Genomic DNA, 25,649 nt, shown 5'->3' with positions numbered 1-25,649 from the left:
ACAATCAGAGTTAAAGTTGCCAGAAAGAACAGGTCCATTCACTGAAAGAGCACAAATTGGAAGGGGACTTCACTGAATTCTGCTTCTGATGGGAATAAAGAATAAGAAAAGCACTAGGGCAGGAGCAGAGCCAAGGATAATCTGAGACACAATGAATTTTAAGGGATTTTATTTTTCATAGTCAAGTTCACATAACTACTAGCTTTTGAAAAAAAAAAAAAAACACCACACTACGCAAAAACTAACAAAAGCACACACACAAATTCTTAACACTCATCTGGTAATCAGCCCTGATTAATATTCAGCCAATGTAGATTAAACACAGGGGGTGGGGGATAATGTTTCCAAAGGGGAGATGAGAAGTGAGAACACATCCTTATTTTCCCCAGAACTGATCCAGAGAAAACAAAAGTTATGAACTACTTAACCACAAAAGTTAATTCTTTATCCCCTGTGGATGACCAAAATCTCCCCACACAACAAAAACTCTTTCTGGCTCATTTCTTTAACTGGGAAAAGCCTAAAATCAAGTAGCAGAAAAAACCTACGCTACCAGGCATGGCATCTACAACCATTGGCAACTAAATGTTTGCCCCCATCAACAAAAACACCCTTGTCTCCGCTGCACTTACCAAGACGCTGGAACACACAAAATTCAGGCTTGCTCCTGGTTATTAGTGCTGAGGAACTGGGGACTGTGAAATAGCGGCTAAGAGAGAAGCACCTCTCCCTTCCCTGATAGGAACAAATGCAACGCCAACTCTCCTCCCAGCTCTACCAGTCTCCCTTTCTTGGTCACTCACCATCTGAGCAGCAGCCACTTTCACCTAAACAGCTCTGAAGTTTTCAGACGTCTCAAAAGGCAGAGAGCAGGAGAAGGGACAGAAGGATCACAGAATTAGAAGCTATGAAATTTATTGCTGTATTATGTTCATGCTGCACTGATTCCTCGTCAAATAACCATTTAGCTATATAAGAGCACAAAGCTTGGAAAAAGAAGCTGGTTAAATGCTGGAACAGATGGCTCAGCCATAAGCGACCCTCAGCTCAGCCCCCACTCAGGTGGAGAGGGTACTAGTCAGGCTTACTAATATTTCTGGCTACAATAGCCACAGGAGAGCATTAGCAGACTGGTGACAGCACTGTATCCTAATATGCACGATGTACAGAGATTGTAATGGAAATAGAGGAAATCAGTATGCCATCTACTTCTGACCTTTGCTCATCACCAGTCGTGACTGTCTCTAGCACTGACACTACAGGATTTTTACAGGGTTAAAAGAGAAAGGGAAGAATCTGTGGAGTCTTTTGCTCTACCATCCTTGATCTGGCACATGCTGTAATTGACCGGTGGTTAATTCCAAGATCTCTCACATATACCACCCAGCATCTCTCTGCTCCAAAATGACATTTGCAAGTCTTCAGGAATGCTAAAAACAATTCAACAAACTATTAAATAAAATACTACCAAACATAAATAAATAAGCACTCTAAAATTAAAGATACAGCCTAGAAATTATTCCTACTTGTATCACAGCTGGGCTAGTCATTATGAGGCAGCTGGCAGCTGAGAGGCATGCCAACATGAATCTATCAATCTCTGTTTTGCTATATTAATACAAGTCACAGGTCTCATGACTTGGATTTCCTATACCCAAATACAGGGGTTTCAAACTGCCCGTCATTTAGCAAATTGGCAACCTACAGTCTTTACTTACGTTACATACTGCCTTCTGAAGGTCTACATCACCTACAATTCTGTTTTGATCTCACTGAAAAATCAGTTGAGAGATTTCAGTACACTTTGGGTGAGAATTCTGGCAAGCAGGGCTTTGGAGAGAGACGGTCAAAGCCACCTCTTCCATGGCCACATGCCCAAAGCAATTCACAACTTGCTACTCAGGCCCAACAAAGGAAGATCAACCACCCTGAAACATTTATTACATCAATCCGCAATGCCCAAGAGCTGAGACACCTACAAGCATCCCTGTTTAAGGCACGCACAGGGGCAACAGTGTCATTTTTTCCTCAAGCAACCTCACTAGCCTCCAGCTGTGTTCATTCCTGCATCTAGATTTGGAAACTCGGGCCGTATCAAGAGTCTTGAACAAAAGTATACAACATGGCAGAAGTCCTTGCGAGACAACCGGAAAAGTACCATGACATTGCATGTTTTGGTGCCTCTTGGTACAGATTTTCACCTGCAGTTTTTCTAAAGGCCACTAACAGCAACTGGAAGAACACTGGGAAAGCTGAAAAGCAAGCCCCATAAAAAGCAATGCAGCTGATAAATTATTCTTGATCTACAGCACTTCCTAAAGTTTACCACAGGGTGTATGTACATCCTGGGCAATACTGTCCTAACAACAAAGGCAAGGCTGTACTGATGCAAGCCTGTGGAAGCACTGCACTGTAAGAAGCCTTCTGCTCTCACGCTCACTAATGCAACTACGTGGCGCACACTAGGCACTGTAAAACACTGCAGTAAAGCTACACTACCCTAACATAATATGATTACAGAGTACTTAATGGAAGACACATCAATAATACATCATTATAGATCTAGTATTTCTCACCAGGGTGGCTCATTTTCAGACTGCTGATGTCCCGTGTCTGCTGCAATAGTATGAGAAGGAGGCCGTTGAGAGTAGCAGATCTTTGATGCTTTTTGAGAAAACAGTTCACATTTCAGGTGCAGTCCCCCTGTTAAATACGTGCCTGCTTATAACATCTACCTCAGAGCTGCAAATAACCAAACACTGATCCAACAGGCCAAAAATGTAGTTTTAAGGATGAAAACTTTTACTTTCAAAACAATTATCCTTTCATTTCGTTGCTGCAGTTTGGGTCCTCATCCCTGACTAAGAAATACATACAAGGGATACTTTCTGTCTCTGTACTGATCAGACAAACTTGTTTTCTTCTTCTACGTGAACCTGTCAAAGCCTAGCAACACAAATACTGCAAATCAGTTCTCACTCTGTGTAGGTGGGATCATACTCGCAAACATCTCATTTCTAGGTCCAGTGCCACAGGCAGACTATTTTTGGACAAAACCACTGAAACAAAATGAAAAAACATAGTTAGAGAACTAAGCTGGCTTTACCACTGGCACAGGACCTACTATCTCTGCCTCAGGCTCATTCAATGTTAAGCAAAATTCAGCTGGCAGGCATTCAGATGGCATGGTTGAGGCATTAATTTACTAATAGAAAGGAAGTCACTGCACAGTGCTTTCTTGCGGTTGCTTCTATGTGATAATTGCACCAGAAAAATGGTTTATATTTGCATTACTTTTTAATAGTTCCAGTTCTTACTGGTATTATGTTGCCAGTATTCTTGCTATTATGTCTAAAGGAAAGGTACTACTGCGTAGGTAAAAGGACCCTTTGATGGATCCACATTATATTTCTGGTTCCCTCAGAGACTTTGTGTGGCCTTTGGCAAGTCAATTTACTTTCTCATCTATAAGGTAAGGTAGTAATAGCACAGTAACTCCCAAAGGTGTTCTGTGTTGCCCTAACTTCTGAATAGAAAGTGCTTCATAAATATTAACATCATCCAACAGAAGTGCATGAAATATCAGAACTTAATGATTCAAGTGGATCCTATTCAGCATCTGGAAGATGAGCTAGCCCTGCAGAAAGCCAGGCAGAGTCACCAGAACAGGATGAGGGGCCCACTTCCCTGCCAGTGGGTCTGCACAGGCTCTGGAGCCCCAGAGGGCGAGAGCGATGCCTTTCTTGCCTCTGAGGCACAGATATGCAGGAGGTGGGCGTGCAACAGCCAAGACAAATATGGATGCTCTCTGAAGGGAGACAGGAGGGCATGACCACCTTCTACGAGAGACCGCAGAGCTGGGGTTTTGCTGTTAATTGAACAGAATTACCCTCTTGCTACACTGGACTGAAAAAGAAACAGTTTAAGGAATTTAACACAAGGTTTGGTATTCATTGTCCTGGCTGGCAGTTCTCAGGTGGATTTCATTAACTGAACACTGAGTAAATATCAAAATTTATTCCCCAAGCCCCAGCAAGATGATATAAACAGAGTTGGAGAATTACTAGTGTTTCACGGAATTTCACAGACTTTCACGGAATTTTTCAGAGTTGGAAGGAACCTCGAGAGATCATCTAGTCCAACTCCCCTGCTAAAGCAGGATTGCCTAGAGCACATCCCTCAGGGCTGCATCCAGGCGAGTCTTGAAAGTCTCCAGAGAAGGGGACTCCACACCCTCCCTGGGCAGCCTGTTCCAGTGCTCTGTCACCCTCACCGTAAAGACGTTTTTCTGTGTATTTGAATGGAACTTCCTATGTTCTAACTTGTGCCCATTGCCCCTCGTCTTGTCACTGGGAACCAATGAAAAGAGTCTGGCACCATCCTCCTTCAACCCACCCTTTAGATACTTGTATGCCATAATAAGGTCTCCCCTCAGCCTTCTCTTCTCCAGGCTAAAGAGTCCCAGCTCTCTCGGCCTTTCCTCATAAGGGAGGTGCTCCAATCCCTCAATCATCTTTGTTGCCCTTCACTGGACTCTCTCCAGTAGCTCCCTGTCTCTCAAACTGGGGAGCCCAGAACTGGACACAGTATTCCAGTTGTGGCCTCACCAGTGCAGAGTAGAGGGGGAGAGTGACCTCCCTTGACCTGCTGGCCACACTCTTCCCTATGCAGCCCAGAATTCCATTGGCCTTCCTGGCAACAAGGGCACATTGCTTGCTCATAGATAATTTACTGTCTACCAAGACCCCCAGATCCTTTTCTTCAGAACTGCTTTCCAACAGGTCCACCCCTAACCTACACTGGTTCAACAGAGATATAATGCTGTGATACAAAACCCCAACTTGAGGTGTGGTGGTTAATGATGAATGATTGACTAAAGTTTTTCATGCTTTCCTTCATACTGACAGCTTAAAGTCAAGATTCACTTTCTCAATGCTAGTGACAACATGGCAAACAATTAAAAGTTATATCTTGATCTAGCTAAAAACAGTATCATAGATACACTGTATATTGCATCCTAGATATTTTGCTGAAAATAGGTATTTAAATATTTATAAAATGCAGAATTTATGTGGTTTTCTTTTATGGTTCCTTTTGTGCCTCACTGACCACTATAGCGTAGCAATTATGTTCAGTGTTCATGATTAAATACTCACCATGGCCCAAAGCAAGCAAGATTGTTATTTTACAAGAGGAAAAAATATTCAGTTTTTAAAAGAAACAATGGTACCAACGACCTCATGCAAAGCATACAGGAGAAACTGAATTTTCTGTCATTCTGCAAGGACAACGTGTGCTGCCAACAACATCATATTCACCATTGATGTGTCATCTTGATAATTATCTTCATTGCCAGTGACATAGACTTGAGGGCACAGTCTTTATTTTACACAGCTCCTATTGATAAGTAATTAGTTATGAACAGTAGAACATTTCTCACAAAAACTAAATTAAGCAAAACTACCTCAGTCGAACAGTGAATGCAATGATTCACACACACAACAGGTCTCAGCTACTGCCCTTCAATTCAGTAGATCATTTTCAAGCTCCTAAATGCCTGGATTTGTTTACAGTTGTATTACAATTGCATAACTTCTGTAAGAGAATAAAATGTAAAGCTAAAGAACAGAAAGAACGAGGCTGAGCACACCTGAAGTTGCTTGTGCCACTGAATCGGAGTCACAACTGAACATTTTATTTGGCAACATCCAATAGAATATTCACTATATTGGCGATTCTCAGCTTAAATTCATTAAAATGAATCATAAGTTTGGTATTATCATCCCCAAATTGCTCCAATAAAACCCCAAATATTAAGAGGTGCTATGAACATATTCAAAATTAAGTTCTCCATTCTTCTCGGTTACAAAGCAGAAAAACATTATTTTGAGATGTTTCAAATACTAAAACAGATCTCTGAAGCACTAAAGTTAAAGAAAAAAAAAATTTTAAAAGCTCCTTCCCATTATCACAATTTTATGACATCAATTCCATTTGTATTTTGAAGGCAACACATGACACTCCCACTCATTCCAGGGCAGGGGAGGCAACAGGGAAAGGGGAAATAAACAGGTATGAAGTCAAGCTTAGTAGAAAAAAAAAGTCACAAACTAAGAAGGGTATGTTTTATTAGAGGCAGTGTAATTTGGGCTAGGGGTGGGGTTGGAAGGAGGGTAAGCAAGGAGCTTACAAAACACATTGCAGTCTCAGCTGTCACAGGGCTGCTGTGCTGAATGACTGACAAGGCTTGCTATTAGTTTCCTTCGAGATTTCCTTCACGTCAACAAGTAGGCCAGTTATACAGTTAGTGGATGTAAAAACATTAATTCCAGTAGAAAACTTTATTTCACCCATCTTCCAGTCATTTTCTCTGTGGCTGAGATTAGACTCCAGAGGTGCAGCAATGGGTAATTGGGAGGGAGGGACTACAGAACCGCTTTGACAAGAAAAATCCCATAGATGAGCCATGACAAGTTTCAGTCGCCTGTACACAGTATCAAAACTTACTGGTCCACACAGATTTCACTCCTGATTATAACTGATTCAAAGGGCTAGAGTAATATAAAGTACTTTCTGAAAGAAAGAAAAACTCACCCCATGGCCTTTTGAGCCCAACACCAGTCTCTGATGGGACAGATGTACTCCAGCTGGAATCATAGTCTAGACGGAAACACCAGTTTCATAGATTTTTGTAGACCAGAAAGGGCCATTGCCAAACCAATTCAAAGTGAACTTGTACAGAGGGTTAGGACAGAGGCAGCCGCTTTAGGGCTTTCACAGTTTGATAATTCCCCTTAACAGTATTTTAAACTCTCTTCCTGTTGATCCTACTTCTGAGATCCCATACTGGCTACGCAAAAATCAGAAGCAGACACATAACTCTGTAACTGTGGTTAGGAGAGTCTCATGGATGCGCTTCAAACCAGAATACTCAATCTAGCATCAAATGCAAGTGAAAAGGCCATCATCACCAGCCAGCCTGAGAACAAGGGCCATCACTGAGGGGAAGCAGCAGCACAGCAACAAGCTACCACACATAAAAGTGCATTACAGGTAGTGTTAAATGAGAGGGAGCAAGCATTTCATGAACAGGGATTTGTGGGGAAAATTTACAGCACAGACGGTAAATCAAAAAGGATCCCCATTAGTCTCCTGTGAGTCAGAGAGGTTCAGGGAAATGAGCATTTGAGAAAACGGGTTTACAGAAAGACATACAGGACATGAACCTTGAAAAAGCATCCACTTACCAAAATTTATAGCCTAGAGAATTTCACTAGGTTGTAAATTACATTCCTCATGAGAGATTCAATTGTGCACATATGTATGCAAGATTGAGAGAGTCACAATGCAAATATACTCCTGCGTATGTACACTAACTTATGATATGTGCTCCATTGAGTTTGAAGATTTAAAATACGCTGCTGCAAAGCTTGAGGTCTACAATCCCATTAGCATTTCAGAAAGAGCTTGCAAGGTAGAAGCTTACATATCTATTATCCGATCATTTTATAGAATACATTTTTCTTTTTCCTTAAATAAGCACCTTCCAGTCCTACTGTCACATTATAAAATACATGCATCTGCTTTGAATAGATATTTAATGAAGCTATTCCTTGTAAAGAATATCTGTTTATGTTTACATTGCATTAAATATTTAAACAACTTGTTATGGAAAAGCACTTAAAAGAAATCTTTCTAAAGATGAATAGATTTTTCCATATCTTTTCTTCTTAACCTCTTCCAGCAAGAGGTATTAAAATTGAACTGCTTATACTGCTATGCTAGAGTACATATCTTGTAAGGGAATGCAGATAGGTGGATAATGTAGGTGGAAGACACAAAATTGTGAAACAGACTCAAGACTGGGAAATTCTCCTTCCTTTTACTAATAATCTTTATGCCTACACCACCTCCAGACAATGCAGGCTATATCTGGCCATCAATCAGAATCTGAACTGCACTCACATAGGCCTATGAGTAGGAGAAGGCTCCATCTCATCACTGCCAGAAGCCAGGCTACGTGGGTTTAGTATATAATTAGCTGGGGTTTAAGTTACAGTACAAAATGACAATAACTTGAAATAAGTTCTGATTTTAAAAAAGACAACAAAAATTCAACTCTACTACACAAAACTGAGAGTGATTCCCCTTTTCTTACCAAGATTGAGCCCTACTGCATTCCAGTCAATCCTTGTAGATGTGGAAGCAGATTTTAACCTAAAGTATTTGGGTCTGCCTTTCAGAGAACAGGCAAGTACACAAGAAACTTAAGACCATCACTTCCAACAGCTCTGAACTTGAGGGTTTTTTTTTGTTGAATTTTGAGTGGGGTTTTATTGGGTTTTTTTGTTTGGTTTTTTTTTTGTTGTTTTTTTAAAAAAGGTAGCTTGACAGGGTTTGCTACCTCACTGTAGCACCGACCATTAAAACTGTCTAGTAGATGTTCAAGTCTCATGCTTCATTTGTATATTGAAAAGCTGCAATATGTAAAGGGTCAAAAGATCCAGCACATTCCCCAAAACATACTCTAAGGCTTTAAACACATATTAAACACCTGACACATCCAAGAGTCCTTTTGCTTTAAAGGAATGGGCTCAAAAACCTTCACTTGCAGCACACTGACATTTTAATATTTACTCCACAAATATCAACAGGAGAATCTAACAGTAAACATGAGCCTCAAAAAGCCTTATCCCTCTAATCAAATTACTTCCAAGCTTCAATTAAGGTAAATATAATGTCACTTACTGAAGCAGCATCCATGAAGTATCAGCCCTGCATGATCTCAAAAAGGTCAGTTATTCCTCAAGAACTCAACCACAAGTGTCCTACATTGTTTATTTCTAAAATGAAGCAGCTCAATAGTTTACCATTTTCCATAGAGTATTTTCACTCTGCAAAACTTACATTTCCATTTTTTATACCACCTGAAAGTTGCTACCAGAAGTGTATTGGTTTCTTCTGGTAAGAAGTTTCTTGTGAAGCAATGGGGATCCAGTTTTCCATGCTGTGCAGTTATTTACATGCATTTTTGGCTTTTTTTGAACTTCTCTCACTACTAGACAGGAGGTTGATTATTTAATTGGTATAGCTAGTTCTAGGATAATAAAGCATCTTTTCAAGTAGCTGGTCACCTGGCATAGGAACAATAGGATTGGTGCTTAGAATTTTTTTATTCAAGATTTCTGCATTATATGTAGCTATAGTTAGAAAATATAGTTAGACAATGCATTTTGCAATACAGAGAAGACTTCATAATTATAAAGAGACACACAGAGAAAAATTACCAGTTTTACCATGCAAACTTCTCCACAAATAACACTTTACTTGAATACTAAATTCTTCCAAGGCTACAGTGAGTTGATAACACCTACCACTAATTGGTTACATAACCATTTAAGCAGGATTAGTATCATAATTTGCTGTGAAAATTGACAGCAGGAGATATGCCTCTGCAAATAAAATATTCACTTACAAAGACTGCTTCAAAGCAAGGTGGTTTATGTTCTTCAAATTTTTATAAAATTAAATTACAGCTCCATATTCCTCTGTTGAACATGGAGACAGTTTAGGCTAAAATCCATTGCTGCAGTACCATCTGCACAATTTCTCCCCTTCTTTTTTGAGGGGTCAGATTCAGGACCCTAGAAGTTTGTGTATTCCAGAGCAATACTTCATGTTACAAAGCCACATCTTACGTGCGTGCTCTGGAATTTTTCAACACCTTTCTCCAGCGTTTTTGTCACTTAAATAAAAACCACTTCCATTCTTGTAATTTTTTGTTCTGTGAACTACAGATTCCACAACCCTTACTCTACTCCTTCACATAACACTGTTAAAATCATGAATATGTTGCCTGATGAACAGGTCCAGGACACTTCTGTGTAGAACTGGAAAGGACGCAGGCTTCTGCCGAACCACTCATGTTGTTCTTCAACTGAGATCACTCCTTTCAGCTCAATCCCCTTTTCCTCCCCCAAAAGGGGTTACCACTACTAAATTCGCTAGAGTATTTTTAGAGGCCGCGTTCCTAAGTAAACATGTCACTTTACCCCTGAAAGCATTACAAAAATTGCACACAGCTTAAATTAAGGGTGCAGTACCACCATTGCCAATCCTAAATATTGAAGCCCTTGAGTGCAGAGCTTTGTCTATGGACAGAAGGCAGAGTAACAGACACTGACTGGTTGATTCTTATTTCAGCTCTACTAGTGTTTAATGAGTATGATCCTTCCTTGCTTGTTAAAAGTTATAATTCCATGGCAAAGTTGAAACAAACTCCATCAGGAAGGAAAATACGTATTCTACACGTTCTGATCAACAAACATAGTATTGACAAAGTGCAACTTGCATTTTGTGTAAGCAATCCCTCCTTCAACTTCACTGTCACCTTGGTTTGTTAAGACTGGATAAAGGAGGAGAAAGGCCAGCTGAAATGGTGCTCTGCTATCTGTGTTATTATTGCAACTTTTCTTTTGAACTATGATTTCATTACAGTTGTGTCACATTTTTGATAAAAGTATGTACCGAAACAATTCAAGTACGTTACAAAGCCGTATCTCAGAATTAGCTCTGTTAAGCTAAGAAGCATGGTCCAGTTGCTCTATCAGGAAGTTGATGCTCTAGAATTCAAAATGTATAAATGGATTTAGGGATACAGGAAGACTAAAGGAAGATAAACTCTATTCTGTAGTGGTTTATGTTGTTTGTGGTTTGGGAGGGATTTTGTTGCCTTTTTTTTATATGCATCTTAGACATGTCAGTTAGTTACGTTTAAACTGGTATACAGCCTTTTTAGTCTTCAAAACATCAAAGTATCAATTCTAATTGAGATGTATTCCTATGAAAGAAAGCTATGGTCATTAAATATTATTAAACTAATTTTCTCACAAAATAAGAAAGTTAATTAAGCTCTCTTAACAAAGAGCCTATTGTAATTATAGCTTTGAAACATATACCCGAATATAACAAGATTACACTAAATCACAAATCACTGGATTTTATTCCTTATGGAAAAAAATCTTAAGCAGATATGCTGAACAGTACAGTCAGTAAAAACATATGCATTTCACAGTAAATACATGTTCATTTCAGAACACTAGAGTTTGGAACCCTACTCCAAGGATCACAGGCAAGATCATGTGTAGGATATACTATGTGCTGTGAAACAACTCAAAATTAACTCATAAGCATTATTTGAGTACCAGTGCTATATTTTAGAGGTGAATGATCCTATGGCATTGCTGGTAAACATTTCTGAATTGAGATATAAACTCATCATTCAAATAATACAAATTCACAACTCTTCATTATATATAAACTTGAGCTGGTTCATTACTAAACACCAAGGACGCTTCCCATGTAAAAGAAAAAATTTACATTTCACACACCTGTATTTTCTACTGATTTTGATAATCGACTCTGAAATATCTTGGTTCATGCTTGAATAGACTGTCTTTGAACAAATGTATGTACTGAAGAAACAGATTAATTTAGTTTTCTTAAGTCCTTATGAGCAGCAGTAAGTGGATAAGCTTCCCATCAGGATAGGGGCAGGGAGGGGGGCAGGGAAGAACAGATCAAATCCCATCCATCATTATACCTAGACAACTCACAGCTTTTGTTGCCTTTCAGTGTATTCAGGCTTATGTACTTTGTTCATCACTTCATTAAATAAGCTGCATAGGCACTGAAGGTAAATCAATGGAATTTCTGGTTCACAACCCTGTAAAGGGATATCCTCATTTCAGTCACACTCATGTCTGCATGAAATGCCTGTGAAGTCCATTCCTACACAGGTAAACTCTTATGCAAAAAAAAAAAATCCAGGTTCAATTCCAGTGCCAGTTTTAGGACCTGATTGGATTTAAATGATTTGGCACTTGAAGTTCTGAAAACAGAAATAAGCCAAGTTGCTCTTTACTTTGACAAGTGTTCTGTAAACTGCTGCCAGCAGCATTCTAATTGAATTAGATGAAAACATTTAATAAGAGATTTGAAGGGAAATTAATTTTTTATTTTTCTTGTCCAGTCAGCACACCTGAGACACAGGAGAGAACTACACATTCCTTCCCATCTAGTTACTCTCAATTAGTTTACATTTTAACACTGTATACCTTTCTCTTTACAAGTTCTGTACCTGCCTCAATGCAAGCACATAGGATAGACTGTCTTCACCATGAGGGTGGTGAGACACTGGAACAGGTTGCCCAGAGAGGTGATGGAAGCCCCATCCCTGGAAGCTTTTAAAGGCCAGGCTGGACGGGGCTCTGAACAGCCTGATCTAGTGGGAGGCCCATGGCAGGGGGGGTTGGAACTAGATGATCTTTAAGGTCCCTTCCAACTCTAACAATTCTATGATTCTATAATTAGCAGTTATAGCTTCAGAACTTTTTCTAAACTAATGCAGTACTCCAACAATAGCACTACCTGCCACACATTCATGGTGTTATAGAGTCTTAAAATAGACAAATGTATTCCCTGTGCATCTCTCCTTTATTAACAGTTCTCTGACAAGGAACTGCAGCCAGAGCATTTGCAACAAACAAGTAAGCTTTTCTCTTCTTTTACTAACACACCACTTACTAGAATACCCAGCCACCTATTACTTTCAATCACTTGGGTACTACTACATCCTGTACTTTCTCTTTTACAATAAAATATTGTTCACATGCTATTCTGTTTTAGAAGCACTAACCGCTACCATCATGCTATTTTTGGTATACTGTCTAGTGACTAGGCCTAACATGTCAAATGCCCAGCCTACAGTTCAGGCTGCTGGTAGCTGCACTGTGCAAGAGCTGCCTGTGCTTAAGTTGTAACTTTACCCATAAGCATTGTTAACTTCAGCTAATTACATCAAGTTCTGACAGGACCCGCAACTCCATATGATGGAGCTGTAAATCAAGCTCCGGGGTACACAGCAGTGGCGCACACACAGCCTGACGGTAGGTGTACCTGCTGAACCATCCTCTGAAGTCAGAGGAAAGCCTCCTACTGAGACGATTAGGCTCAGTCAGAATGTGAACATGAGGTAAAGTTGGATTTGATCAGAAAAAGTAGATTAACAGTAGTTAATCAATACTGCAAAGTCAGAACTGCAACATATCACACTGTTACAGCCAGAAAACTCAATTAGCCTTTCTCTCACAGTCTGGGAAGCAAAGAGAGGCTGTCTGTTTTTTCACACCTCGAACCTGAAGGTTTTCAGGGATTGTCTGTAGACCTATATTGAGTAGAAGGCTCCCCATCAGTCCATGTTATGGCATGTACTGGCAAGTAATCTCAAACTTAGCTGAAGCCAGGGTCTCTGTTCCATGGCTGCAATTCTTGGTGAGCTTTACTTTTCTTACTTAAAGAGCATTTGTTATTGCAAAAGTTATTTCAGTTTCAGATAGAAAGAAGAATCCTTCTTTCTCTCAGGTGTAAAGGAGGCACTCGTGAGACACAAAGCATGAGTTTTAAATACCATATCTCTGTACTCTGATTGGCATATATCCTTGTCTGTTTAGGATGCTAGAAGGTATAACATTTTAAAAACAAGGAGTATTAGGGTCATCTTTCATAATGAAGTTGGGATTTCCCAGTATTTATACAAGTTTGTTTTTCAAAAACATCCCCTTTCACTACTATAATTTATGTAATAAATAATTTGCAAAACAATTTCAGGAAGTGAATAGTCTAAGAGTCAGAAGTTTTTTTCAGATTACAACAGCTACAGGAGATGAAAGATATTTTAATATCAATTAAGCAGAAATAATTGTTTTAGAAAGCCTCACCACAAAAATACCGTGCTTTCATAAAACTTAAGCTCTGGAGCTTTTGAAACTATTCTAGATTTGCAGAAGCTTTAAACTCTTCCTGGTGAGTGCTTATGTTTTGAATATGAAGTAGTTGTTTGACTGCAGTAGTCATGTGTCTATGCACTGTACCTTCTCTTCTTTCCCCATGACAGATGACTGAAATCCTGACATATCACATCACTAAGAACTTTCCAGCAGAATATTTTACATAAGTCTAAATGAGTCAGTCAGGGGATTTTTTTTTTTTGAGCCAATTTCTAAGGAGAGGAAAAAAAAAAAGTCCACTGTAGCTGATTTTTCCCCAAAGTATCCTGAGTGAGACTGTATTAAGAGTTTAAAGAATGGAACTGGCTTTGGTATTCCATTCCCAGTTGCTAATTTATTATCTGGAGGAAGTCACATGAGCCTTGAAAGAAATCTTGATGAAAAGGGATCTGTCTCAGCTGCATGGGGTTTAATTGACTTCTCAGTCTTGCAAGAATGCATTAGTATTATCTATGCCTCTGTTTAACCATCAGCCAAATGGCAATCATCATGATGAATTAATTTTCTACACTGACATGCAAATTGTAACCTCACACTCCTTTTGCGGACTCATCTCTCTGCTTAGCAGGACACCTGGTAGAAACCCGTAAAACCACAATTCTAGACAAGATCGCATGGGGTAGCTCAGCAGGAAGGGAGAAGGCTGCCTAAGGACCATCACATTTACCCATCTGGTTATATTCAAATAGTTCTTGGGTTTTTCCCTCAAGGGGATAGGGGAAGTTTAGCAACTTCTACTGTAGGACATTATATCCAATTAGTGCTCAGTGTTTCCTTTAATTATCTCTAACGAACCAAATTCTCTCCTGATTACTTTCAGAGGCTGGAAGTATAGGAGCGCACCCCAACAGAAGCAGCCTTAGGTTACATCCACATTGCACAGCTCTGATCAAGCCAGCATGCGGATGTTGAGCAAGTAGCATATTCCGGTGCAGTATAACCAGGCCTCAATCTGTAGCTCTTTTCTGCACTACTGATAATCTTTACAGCTATGAAAAAAACCAAAGAACCCAGCAGTCAGCCCAGGGGATGGGACATCTTCCAACACTACTGCCATTATTGCTCTTGCTGGCCATCAGCATCATAAAGAGGAGGGGGGGAAAATATGACTGCATTAACATAAATTTAGCAAGTCCAAGATGGATTGGGAAGCAGACCAGAAAGTTTCTTCACACATTAGAAGTGTTTTTCACCCATCTGTTGGGTGCTAGAGCCCATGGGGAAAGAATCTGAATCAAGCAGCAAGTCCTCTGCAGATTCACAGGTTTTTTTGCAGCACACTGACATTTCCATGAAGCTGGAGACCACCAGTAACCAGTCAGACTTTTCCAGAGTTGCAAGGTTATGAAGTTATCATTCTTTAAATCCATGCAACTTGATTTCTACAACAACCAGAAATCCTTCTGAGGAGGTGCCTAGCATTCAGCTAAATAATTTAATATTTTGCAAGTGCACATTGCCAATCCTTAGTTATACCCCTCTAGTGTTCAGCAAAACATTACACTTGAGATAAAAGGGGAAAGATCACACAAAGCATAATTGAATTAGTCAAATTATTGTGGGTGGAAAAAACAACATGAAAAAGTGCTGTATAGAAGATTTTGTTTTCCTGGTTGCTAGTTTTTTTTCAGGAACATATGTGCTTGCTGTGATGCTAGATAGTTTAAAGAGAGGATGCCCCTAGAATTGTAAGGCACACTTGGGACTAGAGAAATACATTTACATTGTAGGTGTAACAGATTTATGCTTCACACTATAAAGGCAGTCTGCAAGGCTGAAGACAGTTCATGAAGATGGTTTGCAGCATATGGGGGCCATCGAGAAGAAAAATACTATTGAATATAAACTTATTAGACAACCTTTATTATGCTAGCCTACTTCTACCTTATGACATAAAGTTGAAAAGTCATATTAATCCATTTGTAAGCAGTTTGATATATTCCAAGCATCAAAATAACAAGTTCACCTTGGCATTAGAGAAAATGAAAAGGGCAGACTCCCTCATCTAGCAAAAAAGTTAACGTCACAAAGTCATGAAATCATTGCTAAATAACACTTTCGCTTCAATGATTGCTTGTTAATATACTGCCTCAAGATAAAAGTCAGATATTATTTCCTAAAATATGCCTTGCCTTTTAAATAAAACTATGCCAGACATTCTTTGCAGCAAGCTTGAGACCACTGTTCATCCAGAAGTTTTCACTAATTCACATCCTTTACAGCTCCTCCTCCTCTCCATCATTATCTTAAACTTAGGTAGAACAGTAGGTTTGGGGAAAGTCTGATTTACATTGCTTTTTTTCCTTTTTCCTCCTTCTACAAGAAGGTGGAAACAAAAATTGCTAGGCAGGAAAGACATCCTAAATAATTTGATAAAAGTGCACTTGCTGTGTTTGATAAGGACCATGTACACTGACTGAAACAAGAGGTACAAAGAGCTTTTGCATGCTACAAAATATAAACTTTCTTTAGTTAGTGTGTATATATGTATATATAATGTATATTTCTTTACAATCCAATCATTTTTCTAAACAAGAAAAGAAATTAGTTAACCAGTGTATGGTATGTCTAATAAACAGACTGACATTTAAAAATGATGATCCAAATTATGGCTTCAATATCCAAGCCAAAGTGCACTTTAGAAGCAGCCCAGCGAGCACTTCCAAGACTTTATGTAGATAATACTATTTATGGTATCTGATTGCATGCTGCAGTATAACTCAATCACATTGCGCTCTTGATATCAATCACATAGGATAAGGACAGCATAAAACTAACCTTGAAATTCGGTACAATACTGTTTACAGATTACACAATACAGCACATTCCCCATCAAGTTCCAGAAATAAGAGGTGGGGTTTTATTGAAAGTAGCTACATAGATTCAACAATGGGTGAAGTACCACACAGCCAGACATTGGTATACGGTAGGAGATAGCTTAGCTTTCACAAGGAAGACATTCATACTTCAAAGTTACTTAATGCTAGGGTGTTTTGGGTTTGTGGGTTCCCCCCCCCGAGGGCCACAAACAAGTCACCACTTCATTTAAGTCAGTGATGTTCCCTACCTTAAAAAGGGAGAGACAGGAGTGTTGAATTGAGTTCTCTCAACTTAAGATTCAAATTGCAGGAGACCCCTTCACTGAAAATAAATCCATTACCTTTAATGTCCAATAAGTCTTACAGTTAATCACAAGATGTGGGTACTTATCCACAGGATAGAATCAGCTGTAGTACACAAGAACCCATATACCCGCACTTAATTTGCTAAAATGCTAGTAGTTTACAGACGTTGCAGCTCTAAATCTAGTCTAAGAAACCTATAGTGTGTCTTTATATTTCAATTTGAAATATCAGAACTTCTTAGCATACAAAAATACCGTTGCCAAGGCAACAGTATACAGAAAGCAGGCAATTAAAATACATAGATACTTAAAGAGCAAGATATTAAATTTAATATCTTAACTGCTGTTTAAGTGATCTTTTACCATTGAAATAAGAAGATATTCACTTTTGAGCAGAGACTACTGCTTAACAGGCGTTAAGTTTTGAGACATTTTGGTAATGTTTTTTGGAATGAGTTTTCCCCCCCCCCCCCGCCAAGTTCTGTTCAGGCTGAAATGGCTAAGTCCTAACAGAAGCTGCAAGCGATTCGCATTTCTGAACATACCAGACCCCATGTTTTTTAAAATGCATAAATAGGGGGAAAAATATCCACTTAACTACCCAAAAGTAAATTTTTCAGCCTACAGACTAAGGCATCCACTATACCAAGGTGAGGAGATTATATGGTGCATGGTTAGATTCTCCTTCTGAAAAAAGGAAATAAAGCCTATCAAGTATAATAAAAATACCTCAAAATAAAAGAAAAAAAAACAAAGCAAGCTGGGAACTTTACTTACGCTTCTCTTGCTGAAATTAGATAATTTTATTTAGAAAGAAAACCCAAGAGACTGATTTGAGTACGATAGTTTAAAACACATGATGAAGTCCTGAACTCCGCAAAATCGTCTTTATTTCAGTGATTAAGTTCTTTTACACATCTAAACCACATGCTTAAAAATTACCTTCTACAAAGACACCTTTACAGGCTGTGATTGCAAACATTCCCAGAAACATCTAGTTTCACTAATTCCCAATATCCAGGCTAAATTCAGCAGTTCGTTCTGCTTATTAGATCCAGCAAATCCTGAAGTGGGATGAACATGAACAGGAGGATGTTGCTACTGCATCACTAGTGACTTCTGTCCTACAATGGCTTTGCATACTAAAAGTATTCCACAAAACCATGGCTGAACAGGCAATGCTATGAATTAGTCTGAATAGTTTATATCCACATTTTAATTCTATTTCATACAGATTTATCAGCACATTTTTCTTTTTTTTATTTAAGTGATAGGAAAGTATATCCACCCAAACCCCAAATTTTGTATGTAAAAATATTTATCTGTAAATAAGTAAGATATTTATTTTAACACGTGCACGAGCTTTATGTCCACGGACCCTGTACTTTCCCCTCATACAGTAGCTTGGCTCACCCCCTACACCCATTTTGGACAAGATCCACAGTTCTTCCCACATGCTGCACAGTTAGGAATAGAGATATCATGTACAAGTCTCTCTTCACTGCAAAGCACGAGTTGTGATTCATCAGAGCCAAGTCTCCACCTTCAGCAGCCACAAAGGTATTTCTTTTATTTTTGAAGAGGCTCCAACTCTTAGCAGCTGGGGTAGCAATGCCACACAAGCGTGCCACTAAAGCTCAGACAGATTCAGAGGAGATATCGCTTTTATCTTCTTGCCCAGAACTGTTCCACGAGTGCCATTTTGACACTCTGACAACAAGCAGCACGCACATTTGGGCACGGTGAACACTCTGTCCTGGCACACTCACATCACGGCACTCGGCACAGTAGAGCCGGGCTGACAGATGAGGCTGATCAGCAAGCCGCCACACCTCGGATGCAGCATATACACTTTGTTATGCTGAACCATTTGTCAAATTCATTTGTTTCCCATCAGACACACCGCTAATGCTCACCAGGCATCGCTGGGGGGAGGGGGAGCGTGACACAGGTTTCAGCCGAAGAGGCAGAGCCCAGCCCCTCTGCACTGACGAACCCAGGGAACTCTGTCAGGTCTCCGGGTATTTGAGGGAGATGGGAAGGAGCACCCACTCGAGCTATCCAGTTTGGGACACGTACCAACAGCTCTTGTCACCTACGGTTTCCACACCAATGAAGCTAAGGGAAGGCAGAGGGAACAAGGAGGAGAAAAAGAGGGAGAACCACCACTATATATCTCTTTAACCATCTGTATCACCACATACATTGTATCTATACCTTTTAACAGCATTAAAGTAAAATAAAAAACCAAGCCTCCAGGATATATACTCGTTTCAAATACTGCTTATGTTAATTCCTAACAATTGTTATTCTGTATGTAAAGACGAGGACAGCTGTCTTTAGTGAAAACCTCAAGTCATGCAACTTAGAAGGAAATGTGGGGAGGATCAAGTCCTTACTCACAAGCCCTGAACCACGCCAAATCATTCTTCTAAGCAAAGTCATCATGTCATAACAGCAGCTTACTCAGGATCTGCATAATTTTTTGATAGAAGTTAAGAACAAATGAGGTCTTAAGCCTTTTTTCTGAAGGCTGTGTATGAACTAAAGAAATTAGAAGGCTTTTTGTTGCTAATCACGACTACAGTTACTAAGTTCTGCAACAGTAAATAATAAAATCTAAATCATCATTAAATTGACAAGAAAGTATTTATGGCATGCAGATTTTTTATTTATTGCAGAAAAACACTCTCTGCTTTGAGTTGCATTTACATTGCTGGGTTTATTTTTTTAACAATTCTTTTAATGTAGCAAGAATCCAAATGCATTTGAGACTTGACGGTGGTATTTTACTGTATAGCTAGGAAAGAGAACCTGGCCAATGGAAAACACACGTTCTTCAGAGAAATTAAATCACAAAGACATGTTTTATTAAGCTCTGCAACATCCACTTCCCCAGGTGTGGTCTCCGTGTGTTTGACAAGCATGATATTAAGTATGATACATTAAAGACCCACACTTACCAGACTGGCACATGTAATAATGGTTTGGGAAGCGACTGCAACTTGTAACATGTTCACATTTGCAGTTGTTTTACACTGTCTTCTTGCTAATACTGATTTAACAGCTGTTTGGATCAATCTCAGCCCACTAACCTCGAGACCCGGGTGGACTCTGGTTTAGCACTGATATTTTAAGAACTGCCAGCACCCTCACCCAGGACAAAGAGGGGATGCTCAGCCCCAGTCTCACACCAGCAAGGAGCAGGGTGGTCCATCAGGTATGGGGAAGGCCCAGTTCAGATGGCAAGCATTAAACTGAAGAGCTAGGTAGAAAGTGTCCTTCTATTAAGAGAAGTTTCACAAATTAATACCTTTATGGCCAGAAGGGACCATGAGACAGATGACTGGACTGATGATTTATGACAGGCTCTTAAGTATTGAATCCAGTAACTTGCATTTCAATAAAGCTCAACTTAAAAAGAAGTACCAAGTGCTGGATCAAACACCTCTAGAGAGGGAGGCTCTATCCCCAGAGATTAGCCATCTTCCCTGCTCAAAATATCACCTGTTCTAATTTGAATTTGTTAGCTTTCACTTTTCCTTTCTTGTTATGCCTTCCCCTGCTAGGCCTTCAGCATCCAGGATTTTCTGTCCATGAATATACTCACAAAAAGTAATAAAGTCACTTCTGTAGCTTCTCAGAAAAGTACTAAAAAATTACTGGCCAACCTCCATAAACACTCACTTTAGACATCAGGTTTTGTGAATATTTTTTAAACATATTCCTCATTCTAGAATCAGCCATGCCATATACAAGAGTCAAAAATAACTTTCCTACACCTATCTTCCGTATGTCATCACATTACGAGCACATGCTGAATGGAGCCCTGCATTGACCACCAAATTCCTCTCTGGCGCAGTCCCTCTCTCTGGCAGCACAGCCTACATTCCTTACTTCCAAACTCTGCATTTGCGTGAATCTTCTTTGAGCGCCCAGGCAACCCAAGCCATTCCGTATGAGTGGAAGTGAAAAATGACAAGTTAGTGCTGGAGCTAGTAATTACCCCTGTGGAGATGCAGCAGGGATAACCCAATTCCATTACAATTCCCCGATGGCAACTTTTGCAATACAACTGTTTTGTGGGTTTTAAACAATTTACTAGGCATTTTATTGCTAGTACTATTTTTTTGTTGTAATATTCTGCAAGAAATTACTTTATCAAGAAAATTTGTTAACAGAAAGAGTATTTGACAAAGCCTTCTTTCCCCAAAGTTGTGCTAACAAGCTTTAATTTTAAGATTATATTTTGTCTTTACATTAATTAAATCCTCATAACTTTTTTCAATTATTTTACCTAGAATTGACAGCAGGATGCCTAAATTAATGCTATTGGCAACAGCCCATTCACCTCATTAAAATATTGGTGCTCTGAGCTTTTGACTAAGACATCAAAAAATAGACATGTGGAATATTTTTATATTGCAAATACATCAACATACTCTACCCTATCTTTTCTCTGGTTTCATGAAAAGGCAAAACCTGCACCTACCAGAGGTCAAGTTTTCTATCCAAGAGGGCAAAAATTTCTTCCACACCATGCCAGAAAGCAGCAGACCCCTGAAGCATGAAATTAATACAAACAGAGTGAAAAACAAGTGGGATACTGAAGGAGCATTAAAAGGGATTGTATCCGATGCCCTGAATCTCCAAGGACTTACTGCACTAACTTCACTTTCAGCCACCAAGAACTTCCCTACCGATCACAAAATCCCTTCTGCAGGCCAAGGAAGTGCCACCTGAAAACACTTTAGCCTCCTTACCATTGCTACGTGGTTAAGGTGGCTGTGCCATCATTTCACTTTCAAGAAGCCCTTCCAAAACTTACAATCCAAAATTTTTTGAAGTGAACATATGTCAAAACAAATGGAGCAATCCAACTCCAGAAATGCCTTACCTAGGTAATAGAAAACCCCAAAACAAAATGAACCTATCCTCAAGCTTGCAAAAACCATTTTGCTGAGTTCTTCTCAGTTTACTTGCCTAAACAGCTGTGTTAGTTTGCTATATATTATTTCTCCCCAAACCCATAGCTAGATTTTAACCAATCCATTCCGAAGTTAGATGATAACAATGAAAGATAAGCAGGAGTAAGAGATCACTGTGAGGTGTATTGCTTGAAAAAAAAGAAAAGTATACCTCTGATGAGTATCACCATGGAAATTGACTTTTCTCATCTCTTCAGGCTTATAAACATCTGGGACAATTCTATGATTCTTAAACTGATCCTGTTTCTTATTCATCATAGAGAATAGACCAGGGAATTGTGTCCAATTAAGAAGCACAAATGTTCGCTCAGTGTTCTACTGCTAACATCTAAATTCTAGTACTATTTTATAGCAGGAAACTGGAAAAACATTTTTAGAGCCATTTGAGATCTTGCACTTATTATGATACCATACACCTAACGTATTGCCACCGAAGTTGACTTGGAAACAGACTTTTCAAGTGAAACAGAGAATATAAGGGATAATAAGGAAATGCGTATGTAACATTTCCTGTCTAGTTTTTCAGAGTGTCTGCTCTCAATTATGATTTTTTAAAACAGGAAATCAAACTGAACATTGAAAGTATTTACTAGCTATATGAAAAAAAGAGTAAAAGGGAAGGGGGAAGAGGGCTCTCAGCTCAGAGCTGTGAGCATCTAACAGTAAAGTTACTAACTGCAACTTCACTTTCTGGAAATCATGTGGACATGAAGATATCCTTTTTGTCAACCTTCACGTTCTCTCATCTCCAACCAACAACTGCCAAGATACACCGTTATACACTAACACGACAAACCTTTACATGAGGGGGGCTTTTCTTTGTGTTGTACTCATCTCACATTTTACAGCCCCCAAAGTGTAAGTGAGCTAAGTATGGAACAGTGAACATGTGCTGCTATAAGAGGTAACAAACCAGCCTAACCAGGAATGACTAAGGGGACAGCTCACGCACTTTTCTTCCACATTCTCCTCGTGCTGCAGAAGCTTAGATAAAATACATCCCGTGGAACCAAAAGCAGATCTTGAAAAAAACCTGAGCAGCCACCATTTTCTACTCCCACCAGGGCAATATCCATCCTTTTAAATGCCAAACTGAAGAAAAGGCAGTTAGTATGAGAAATGCAGGAGACTGGTAACATTAGAGGAAAAACTTTGCTACAAGAGCCAAAAGATCTTCAACCCAGGAATTGCACCAGTGAGACTTCAGTGGGAAGCACCAAATCTTGCCGCAAGAGGTTCTTTACACTACCAAGTGAAAACAACATTCACAACATCTGTCATAGAAAACACAAGTTCAGCTTACTACCGCCCCAACACTTTCAAAGTCGAATTTCCCATAGTGGCTCTAATTATTCCATAATACATGGCAAGTATTTTGTTGTTGCTTCTTAGAAGAAGTACACCACAGATCATTTTTAAAAAGTCACTTAGCTGTGTAAGGACACCATTATTTTAAGGCTTGCTTATTGGAGCAAGCACACACAGCTTCAGGAAGAGTTAATTTAATTTGTAGCTCCACATGCACTTGTGCTGCAAATGCGTAAATGCTGAATGGTCTATAAATACCTTTACTACCACGGATTTGGTTTCTTTCCAGCACTAAGCAAGAAGAACCCAGACACCTGAAACTTTATCTTTATCCTCTGGGGGAGCGTTTCAGCTGCCTCCATTTACAGCTTTCACGACCTGCCCCTGCAAACACGAGCGGCACAACCATCCTGCCCGTTTACCACACCCCAAGGTAGGGGACACCCGGGGGTGAGGGGGACACCCGGAACACTCGTCTGTGAAGGCGGGGGGGGGGGGACACACATACACGTCGCTGAGATAGGCGATTCGCCCAGCCAGCCGGCGGGCAAACCCCCTTCTATGCTGCACAACGCAATGAAAAGTTGAGCTAATAACAAATAAATTAAAAAAAAACAAACACCTAATAAGAAAGAAGAGCTAAGTGCCGCCCCCGCGCTGCTGTACCGCGCTCAGCCTTCCTCCCTCCCCGTCGGCGAGACCCCCCCCGACCTCCCCTCAGCGCCCATCCCGGGCCATCCCCGCTCCCGCCCGCCGGGAGGAGAAGAGAAGAGAAGAGCGCGGAGCGGCGCCTACCCGACCGGCTGCGGATGATGTCGCGGAACTCATCGGTGGTGGCAGCGGCGGCGGCTTCGTCCCCCCCGGCGGCAGCGGGGCTGGAGCGTCCCGCCTCAGCCATGCCCGAGGACCGCGGGTCCGGAGGGAGGGAAGCGGGGAAGCGCTGCCGGTGCGAGGGCGGAGGGAGCCCGGGACGGGCCGGGACAGGTGCGGGGTGGCGCCGCCCGCCCTGAAATAGCGCCAGGGCGGTGGCTCCGGCCCCCCCCACCCCCCGGCTCCCGCCCCGCTCGCGGTCGATGAGGAGAGGAGCAATTAGCGAGCAAGTGGCCCCACGCGGGGCAGGAATGACTGAGCAGCCCCCGCACAGTAGCGGGGGGGGGGGGGGAACGAGGACTAAGGCACCGTATGGCTGTGGGGCGGAGGGGGGATATCAACTTTTTTGAGGGGGACCCGCACAGCCGTACATGGCTGCGCCCCCCCCCGCCCCCCCTCACCCCCGCTCAGGCAGCGCTGGCGCCCGCGGAGGAGCCCCCGCGGCAGAGGGGTCCGCGGGCTTGGGGGAGCCGCGTCGCCCAGAGCGGGATGGGGGGTGCCGGCCCCGCACCCCACGGCCGGGATGCGGGATCCCTCCATGCCCCGCAGCCCTGCCAGGCCCGGGGAGCGACCGAGTGGGAGCCCAGTCTCGGGGAAGAGAGGGGAAACGCGCCGGAGTTTGTCTTCTTCCCCCTCCTTTATAATTCATCCTTGGAGGGGTGAAGGTCCTGCACGCCTCATCAAGCGGCCCTGCTCTGAAGCCACCCGAGTGACAGCCCATCGATACCTGCAGGCTTCTCAAATCCTTCATCCCTCTTCGGGAAGAGGTCACAGAAAACATTTCCCCTCGTGTTTGATAGGGAAAAGGGGCGGCTTAGTCCCCTGTCATCCCAGTCAAGAGACGAACCGCTTCCCGCTGGCATTGCTCGCTTGCACCCTTCCATTAAATACCAATTTGGTCGGCTGCCTCCAGCCCACCGTTTTCCTTTCCTTTCAATTTTCTCTCCACACTGACATTCAGGACTTGCCTTTTATGCTCAGTTTCCCTCATCTCACCAGGCCCCCAAGTAGTTTGTATCACCTCACAGGGGAAGCAACCAGGCACGGGAAATTAATGTGCTGGTATGGATTTAAATACCTGCTCTCCCTATGACAGAAATCCAAGCTCTTAAAAACTGTGCCTTAAAATATGGACACTAAGAAGACAAATAATCACCTATTTTTATTTGTTAGTTTATAGGACAGCAATGTGGCATGTTTAATACAAATTTAGCCTACTGCTTCTCAGCTTTAACACCAATTCATAGATAATTCATAAACAGATACAGAGGAACAGGAAATTAAGGATAACTGTAGAAAGGATGTATGCTTTCACTTGTACTTTGTATAGATAAAGGATTTGAATCTCCCTGTATGCTAGAGTATATCAGAAGAAAGGTACTTGTCTGAAGATAACAGAGTGAAATAGAATAAAACTAGGTAAGAAAACCAGGTCAGAGACAATGAAGAGTTAGAGGAAGATTTTTTGTAGGCAGCAACGCAAGTGGTAGTAGTCAAATCCTGAGGAAAGGG

The 25,649-nt window shown here is 40.8% G+C and overlaps 1 protein-coding gene across 2 annotated transcripts in view; it reads right to left on the bottom strand.

The window, feature by feature from the left end:
* DMD (dystrophin) overlaps nucleotides 1-24,409 on the bottom strand; it is a 1,292,219-nt gene extending 1,267,810 nt beyond the window's left edge. Inside the window, exon 1 of one of the 2 annotated variants that reach the window (XM_074604145.1) lies at nucleotides 24,063-24,409. In XM_074604145.1, the coding sequence (XP_074460246.1) occupies nucleotides 24,063-24,165 (103 nt within the window). In that variant the 5' untranslated portion in view covers nucleotides 24,166-24,409. The remainder of the gene's footprint in view (nucleotides 1-24,062) is intronic. The other variant, XM_074604126.1, reaches the window with a different exon arrangement.
* Between the last annotated feature and the right edge of the window lie 1,240 nt (nucleotides 24,410-25,649).

The sequence above is a fragment of the Larus michahellis genome, chromosome 1 (assembly GCF_964199755.1).
Source record: "Larus michahellis chromosome 1, bLarMic1.1, whole genome shotgun sequence".
In the NCBI taxonomy this organism is placed as follows: Eukaryota; Metazoa; Chordata; class Aves; order Charadriiformes; family Laridae; genus Larus; species Larus michahellis.
The sequence above is the reverse complement of the archived record's forward strand: the minus strand, read 5'-3'. Positions and strand labels throughout refer to the sequence as shown.